Source organism: Geotrypetes seraphini, chromosome 11, assembly GCF_902459505.1.
Source record: "Geotrypetes seraphini chromosome 11, aGeoSer1.1, whole genome shotgun sequence".
Taxonomy (NCBI): Eukaryota; Metazoa; Chordata; class Amphibia; order Gymnophiona; family Dermophiidae; genus Geotrypetes; species Geotrypetes seraphini.
Window position 1 is genome coordinate 39,477,879 of NC_047094.1, and position 8,415 is coordinate 39,486,293.

An 8,415-nucleotide genomic window follows, 5' to 3' on the forward strand; every position below is an offset into this window, starting at 1 on the left:
CCAATACTAGACTTGAGACGCCTCAACAAATTTCTAGTACGGGAAAAATTTTGGATGCTTTCCCTACCGACCCTCTACCCCCTGATCGACGAGGGCGACTGGCTCTGCTCCCTCGATCTGAAGGAGGCGTACACACATGTCCCAGTACACCCCGCTCACCGCAAGTTCTTGCGTTTTCAGGTAGGGGACTGGCACCTACAATACCGAGTCCACCCCTTCGGCCTAGCATCATCACCTCGGGTCTTCACCAAGTGCCTCGTGGTGGTCGCAGCAACCTTACGTTCCCAGGGCCTCCAGGTATTCCCCTACCTGGACGACTGGCTGATCAAAGCCCCGTCCAGGGAAGGGGTTATCTCAGCGACCCAACAGACTATTACCTACCTACAAAATCTGGGGTTCGAAATAAACTTCCCAAAATCCCAACTACACCCCTCGCAGTCCCTACAGTTCATCAGGGCCACGCTGGATACGGTTCGCCTCCGTTCCTTCCTCCCCCCTCCGCGCCTAGAGGCGTTAGTAAGTCTGAGTCGAAGGATCTCTCTGCTGACTTCGGTATCAGCTCGACAGATGATGACTCTCCTAGGCCACATGGCCTCCACCGTCCATGTCACACCCTTCGCCCGCCTCCATCTGAGAATCCCTCAATGGACCCTGGCCTCTCAATGGCGTCAAGACCGGGACCCGATCGACCGCCCCGTGACAGTGACTCCTTCCTTGCAAAGATCGCTCCGCTGGTGGGCCGACTCTTCAAATCTTTCCAAAGGTTTACTCTTCCTCGCCCCTCATCACAGCAAGGTACTCACCACGGACTCGTCAGAGTACGCTTGGGGAGCCCATCTGGACGGCCTACGCACGCAGGGGATGTGGTCAGCGGAAGACCGCCGCTGTCACATCAACGTGCTAGAGCTCCGGGCCATCTATCTCGCAGCTGTAGCCTTTCAACATCTGCTCCACGACCGGGTTGTCCTCATCCGAACCGACAACCAGGTAGCAATGTACTATGTAAACAAACAAGGAGGAACAGGGTCTTGGTCCCTCTGTCGGGAAGCCCTGCGCCTCTGGAAATGGGCAATCTCCAACAACACCTTCCTTCGAGCGGTGTACATACAAGGAGAACAAAACTGCCTGGCGGACAGACTCAGCCGCCTCCTCCAGCCACACGAGTGGTCACTGCACTCTCAAACCCTACGACAGGTGTTCAAACAATGGGGGACACCTCAAATAGATCTGTTCGCATCCCCCCACAATCACAAACTGCCTCTCTTCTGCTCCCGGATGTACTCCCCGGACCGGCTCGAGGCTGACACCTTCCTCCTCGACTGGGAGGGAAGGTTCCTGTACGCGTTCCCGCCGTTTCCTCTGATCCTGCGGACGCTTGTCCACCTGAAAACAGTACAAGCCACCCTGATCCTGATTGCTCCTCGCTGGCCACGCCAGCCTTGGTTTTCCCTTCTACTTCAACTCAGTGTCAGAGATCCACTGCCTCTGCCTCGGTTTCCCTCTCTACTATCACAGGGTCAGGGTTTGCTGTTACATCCCAATCTTCAATCTCTTCATCTGAATGCTTGGTTTCTTTCCCCCTGACTTCTCTCCCCGTGTCTCAATCAGTCAAGGAGATATTGGAGGCCTCTAGAAAGACCTCAACGAGAACCTGCTACTCCCAAAAGTGGACCAGATTCTCAACCTGGTGCTCCTCTCACAGCCAGGACCCGGTGTCGATCCCCGTCCCCCTGGTCCTTGACTATTTACTTCAATTATCTCACTCCGGCCTAAAGACCAACTCCATTCGAGTACACCTCAGTGCGATTGCAGCCTTCCATCAGCCCCTGGAAGGGAAAGCCCTCTCGCTCCACCCCCTAGTCTCTCGCTTCATGAAGGGTCTTCTGAATGTCCACTCTCCCCTCAAACCTCCTCCGGTGGTTTGGGACCTTAACGTGGTTCTGGCTCAACTAATGAAACCTCCATTTGAGCCCCTAGACAAATGCCATCCAAAATTCCTCACTTGGAAGGCGATTTTCCTGCTTAAGCTCACTTCCGCTCGGCGGGTTAGTGAGCTACAAGCTCTAGTGGCGGACCCACCCTTCACGGTATTCCATCACGACAAGGTGGTACTCCGCACTCATCCAAAGTTCTTGCCTAAAGTAGTGTCTGATTTTCATCTCAATCAGTCCATTGTCTTACCTGTGTTTTTCCCCAAGCCCCACTCTCATCCCGGAGAGGTGGCGCTCCACACTCTTGACTGTAAGAGAGCGTTGGCCTTCTACCTCCAACGCACTCAACCACACCGGAAAGTCCCACAATTGTTTTTGTCCTTCGACCCAAACCGGTTAGGTCACCCAGTCTCCAAGCGCACCTTGTCCAACTGGTTGGCCGATTGCATCTCCTTCTGCTACGCTCAGGCTGGTCTCGCACTGCATGGTCGAGTAACGGGACACAAGGTCCGAGCGATGGCAGCCTCCGTAGCGTTCCTCAGGTCCACACCTATTGAGGAAATCTGCAAGGCTGCCACGTGGTCTTCGGTTCATACTTTCACCTCCCATTACTGTCTGGACTCACTGTCCAGGAGCGATTGCCGGTTCGGCCAATCGGTTTTGCGAAATCTATTTGCTTAAATTGCCAACTTCCCTCCACCCCTTTTCAGTTAGCTTGGAGGTCACCCACATGTGAGAATATCATGCCTGCTTGTCCTGGGATAAAGCACAGTTACTTACCGTAACAGGTGTTATCCAGGGACAGCAGGCATATATTCTCACAACTCGCCCACCTCCCCGAGGTTGGCTTCTTTGCTAGTTAAGTGAACTGGAGACCACGAGGGGATGCGCCCCCTAGTGGAGCAGGAAGGCACGCATGCGTGGAACAGCAGAGCAAACTTAAATCTTCAATCAAGTTTGCTTGAAAATGCTTCCGCATCGGGGCTCCGTAGATGACGTCACCCACATGTGAGAATATATGCCTGCTGTCCCTGGATAACACCTGTTACGGTAAGTAACTGTGCTTTTAGGATGGCTTTTACCAGCATATTATAAGAAGGTTCCTTATGACAAGAGTAAAAATTATTGGTATACATGCAAGCTGAGACATTTAAGGTTTTGATGTAATTGTATAATCTTAATACTACAGTCATTACTATAACTAATCAGAGACAGCTGAATTACAGCATTTTAGCATTCTACTTTACAGTAAAGAACCAAACCTATTCATCATTTATTGGCACTAGTTGAAAACTAGTCTTGGTTTAGAAAGTAAGCATTCTACTAGGCTGCATTAAGCGCTACCACATGCTTCATGCAGCAAAAGTAGCCTAACGTGGGATGTGATAAAAATTTCTGCATTACTTTGGCTTCTTGTACAATCCTGCCTTGGTTTCTGCTTAATAAGGATTATTTTATTATTTAAGCTAATATGATTGTGGTGGTGGTGGTGGTGTGTTGTGTTTCTGGTATTACATTTGAATGCCATGAGCTTTTGTGGGAAAGCCATTCCACGTATAAGTACTACATGCTCATATTTTTCTCAAGTACATAAACAGAATTGTACAATACTTGTGTTTCCATAGCTATGTTTCATGAACTGTTTTTTTGCTTTGTTTTTGTTGGGTGTGTTTGATTGCTTCCTGGTTCCCGGGTATAATGCAGTTATTGTCTGTGTTTTACTGCTTTATAGAGTGGTCTTTCTTTTATAATTTTGGGGAATGAATGTGGTTCTTTAACTACTGAAGATTAACTATCAATCTATTTAATTTCCTGACAGGACTGTGCGGGCATCTGAAGGCCCTGTACACAAGGGAGTCTGCAAGTATTTCTCTCGGTCAAAAGGCCACGGTTTCATTACACCTAATGATAGTGGACCAGACATCTTTGTGCACGTTTCTGAGTAAGTGTTCCAGAATGCACGGTTTAAAGCTGTATGTTTGAAACTAGAAGCATGGCTACAGCAGAGAGACTGGACTGTCCTGAAAGATCATTTAGAATAAATCAAAAACCTTTCACAAATTTTGAACCTGCTAACCCTATCCAACATATTAATTCTGCCTCTCTAAGCACACCAGTGTAAAGTGAAAACTTATTGTAGTTTACAATATCCTTTAGTTTAAGCCTTTTAGAAACAACTTTATATTTACCCAGGTAATGTGGCATAAACATTGCATGCAAACAAAACAGACTGCAGACCTTGTACACGATGCAGGCAGACTTTATTTATAACAAGTAAATCATAAATTAAAAACCTCTTTCTAGGCAAGGGACCCAACACGGTCCGTGTTTCGTATAATCTTCATCAGGGGTCCTAATGAATATAAGCACAATATTTAAAACCAAAATATTTAAAAAAATAATAAATAAAGTGTTAAAATAATCAAATTTTACAAGAGTATGAAAAGAAAAGAAGAAAAAATAAATAATAAATACATATATATATTCTTTATATAATTCTCAAAGTGTCTGATAAGTGATGCTATTTATAAAAAAGTATAAAGGCAAAAAGGGAAAAGAGAATGGTTTTAAATATTGTGCTTATATTCATTAGGACCCCTGATGAAGATTATACGAAACACGGACCGTGTTGGGTCCCTTGCCTAGAAAGAGGTTTTTAATTTATGATTTACTTGTTATAAATAAAGTCTGCCTGCATCGTGTACAAGGTTTGCAGTCTGTTTTGTTTGCTTTGGATTGTTTTTTACTGCAGACAGTTGGACCTCTGACTCCTATTTTTGGTTGTATAAACATTGCATGCCCCATTCTCAAGGCATCTTGTTGCTCCAAAGATAGAGATTTTTTTTTTCACCTTGTTTGTGTTGGTCTTGGAATTTTACCCCCATGCTCTCCATTTAAAATGCATTTAGCCAATTTCCAAAAGAACATTTGCATGATCCAGCTCCTACACGCATATGAGAGAATATTCCACTTTTCAGGTAGTAGAGACAAATTGCAGAAGACTAAAGTACATCAGTAAGGTTAAGAGCCGATCTTGAGGCTTCATTTTCCTCATACACTGTTAGGCCTGCTAGACCTGCCTTTCAAAATAGATGGCAGGCTTTCTTAAGAGATTAGCTCAAGGCCTGAAAAAGGGGTGGGGGATTTCTATGCTCTTTTTCAGATTTCTTGCAATTGTTTTTCATATTTTTCTGTGTTTCACTCAGTTTTAGACAACCAACTGGATTGGTTCTGAATCTTCCATATATCTGCTTGCAATTTGACGTTAGCAATAGAAGTATGATTAGACTTGAAATTTTTCTAGACCTGCAGCAGTTTGTGTGTTTTCCAAGTATTTATTTATTACAAAATTTATATACCGCATACAACTATGTGGTTTCCATATCGCATCCATAAAATCTTGTTTCCCTGCGATTGCCACATATAACATAGACATGTCTAAACAACATCATTAATCATCCCTGTTATAAACAGGAATAGAGCATAAATTCAATCAATTCAGAAACACAATCAAACTTTAAATCATACATTGCTATCAAAAGAGTTCTAAAAGACAGGTATCAACTGAAATATACCTTAGCATTTAAACGCAGTGGACGCACAATTGACGTAAGGTAACTGCAGATTTCTTGGTTTCCCCCCCTGACAGTATTGAAGGAGAATATGTGCCAATGGAGAGAGATGAAGTCACCTACAAGGTATGCTCAATTCCTCCCAAGAATGAGAAACTGCAAGCCGTAGAAGTGAGGATCACTCATTTAGCTGCAGGAATAAAGCACGAGACATGGTCTGGCCACAGCAGCAGCTCATAAGATAAGACACTTACATCTTGGGTCCATTAACGGTGCTGCTGATCCTCATCGTGAGCTCTTGTTTTCAATACTGGGCTAAAAGAATGACAGAACATTTTATGGGAGTCCAAAAATGCTCGAAAGGGGCAGAAGTACAATGCGCAGATGAAAGTAACTACAACTACATTAGAAAAAAAGGAAAATTTATACCTGTTTTAATCTGATAAGTGGGGATGTTAGATGGGGATGTTTCTCGGGCTTTAGGTACAGCTGATGAGACTTTATTGATGTGAGGAGGCTGAAACAGCCATGCCTGTATGTAAAATTTGAAGTTACTCCTGCATTAAAAGCAGAACATGTTTTAGTCTTGTTAAGCAAAATTGGGTAATAGCATAGAGCAGTGTATCGCAAACTGTGTGCTTCCTGATATTTCAGGTGTGCCGCGACACACTGGGGAGGAGGAGAAGTGCCAGCCCTGGTTGACTACCTACAAGATGGCATGACATGTAGGCAATCAACCATCACCATTTCCTCTGCTTCTTTCCGTCCCTCTTCCCTGCTGGCACCCCCCACCCCCGGCAGCTCAGGGCCCGTCTGGAGGGCCTTCACGCATGTGCAGATGTTGACGTGATGGGCGTCACGTATGCATGTGCTGTCATCATGGCAACATCCACCGCCTGCTTCTGCCACTTCGGGGCTTGAGCGAGGAGAGCTTTGCGGCTCAGGACTGCTGCTATGCTGTGCTTCGGTGGGGGGGGGGGGGGGGGGAGGGAAGAGGAGGAATTGAGAGTGTGTTAGACCAGTGTGTTAGCACTCTTAATCAGAAAAACAGTTATAATAATCAGCAAGGAAGTTATAATAGATTCAAAAAGATTTGGGGGCCATTGATTGCATATTCTAATGATTAGACACTTTGGACACCTTGTTATTACATAGGAATATAATTAGTGTGGGGATAGGGAGGTATGTTATGTGATTTAATGAATTTATTATTGATGATTGGGTTGGGTGGGGGGAGGGGGAGTCTTTTTATATATATATATATATATATATATATATATATATATATATAATGGATAATAATTGTTAAGAATGTCAAGTGATTTGTACAAATTATCTGATTGAATATTGTATACTTGTTGCAAGAGTCAAAAATGAATAAAGAATTATAAAAAAAAGAAAAAAACAGTTATCCACCAATCCCTGTGGATGCTGCATAACTGAGATTCTGCTGTACCTAATTTCTAGTTCAGGAAAACAGAAAAGCAGGAGCGTTTTGTGGGATAGCTCCCCGGTGCATTTTTTAAGTAGTGTAATAACCACAAAATGAGTTTGATTTTCAAGGGAGCCTTTCTCTTGTAGCTAGCCCAAAATAACTATTGCATGTTAGAATGTTACCAGGCAAAGCTCACTGCTTTATTTCAGAAAACCTATTTCCACCAGATTTTCTGATACTTTATACGTATATATATATACAGTGGTACCTCGGTTTACGAGTGCACCGGTTTGCGAGTGTTTTGCAAGACGAGCAAAACATTTGCAAAATCGGTGCCTCGGAAACCGAGCATGGCTCGATTTACGAGCACCCCCCCTGCTTCGAACTGGCACCCCACCGCCACGATCTGACCCCCCCCCGCCGCTTCTTACCCTCATCTGGGCACTCTTGTAGATCGGCCTCCTCGTCTGCTGGGCCTTGAGCATCTGAGCATGCTCAGATGCTCAAGGCCCAGCAGACGAGGAGGCTGAGCTTCAAGAGTGCCCAGATGAGAGTAAGAAGCAGCGGGGAGGGGGGGGGAGGGTGGTGCTGGTTCGAGGCAGGGGGGTGCCTTCGAGGGGAGAAACGCATCAAAGCGAGTTTCCATTATTTCCTATGGGGAAACTCGCTTTGATAAACGAGCATTTTGGATTATGAGCATGCTCCTGGACCGGATTATACTTGTAATCCAAGGTACTACTGTATATATATATATATATAATTTTTTGGCTGATCTTGGATTTGACAGTTTTACTTTTGTTGCTCATTTTTCACATAGAAAAACTTTCACTTGCTGGAAAATCAGCTGTTATGACAGATTGTAAGATTTCCTTGGTTTGAGCAGGATGTGATTTCATTAAGTACATGTGTCTTGAGCCTTCATCCAAGGAGTTTGAGCTCACTTTATTATTCTTTAAATGCCTGTGATCCCACAGCAGCGTTTTTTATATGATCTAAACTGGGGAAAGTACATTTCTAACAGCTCCTGTTTCCCCCCCCTCCTTTTTTTGCTTTATCGTAATACAAATCTTTAAAATGGTTTCTGTTAGAAGAAAAATGCATTATAACTATGGAAGAAACATTCTTTTTTAAAAGATTTTGTGCCTGCACCTTTCTCAACACCAGTTTGAAGCTGTTTTAACAGGGCAGTTTATGGTACTAAAATAATTTCTAAATAAACTGTCATTGTGCTTGCAACAACTGATTCCTTGCTTTTCATGTCCAGGCAGCTTTTTTTTCAATTTTGGAAGTGGGGAGAGAAGGGAAAGTAAGTAGTGTGGTGGAGAGGGGTTAGTATTAAGAGACTTGTGTGGAAATGCAGTGTTTAGAAATCCCAGAGCTGTTAAACTGCTGAGTTGCTCATAACCATTTTTCTTAAATGCGCTTTTTGTGATATTTGATCCTTGTTGTGCTAATTTTTACTCTGCCCTTAAAAAGT

General features: G+C 44.2%; 1 protein-coding gene across 3 annotated transcripts in view; it reads left to right on the forward strand.

Moving 5' to 3' along the window:
- Nucleotides 1-6,096, forward strand: part of CARHSP1 (calcium regulated heat stable protein 1) — a 44,795-nt gene extending 38,699 nt beyond the window's left edge. For all 3 annotated transcript variants that reach the window (XM_033915139.1, XM_033915138.1, XM_033915137.1), the window contains exons 3-4: nt 3,751-3,873; nt 5,581-6,096. In XM_033915139.1, the coding sequence (XP_033771030.1) occupies nt 3,751-3,873; nt 5,581-5,743 (286 nt within the window). In that variant the 3' untranslated portion in view covers nt 5,744-6,096. The remainder of the gene's footprint in view (nt 1-3,750; nt 3,874-5,580) is intronic.
- Nucleotides 6,097-8,415: the final 2,319 nt, after the last annotated feature.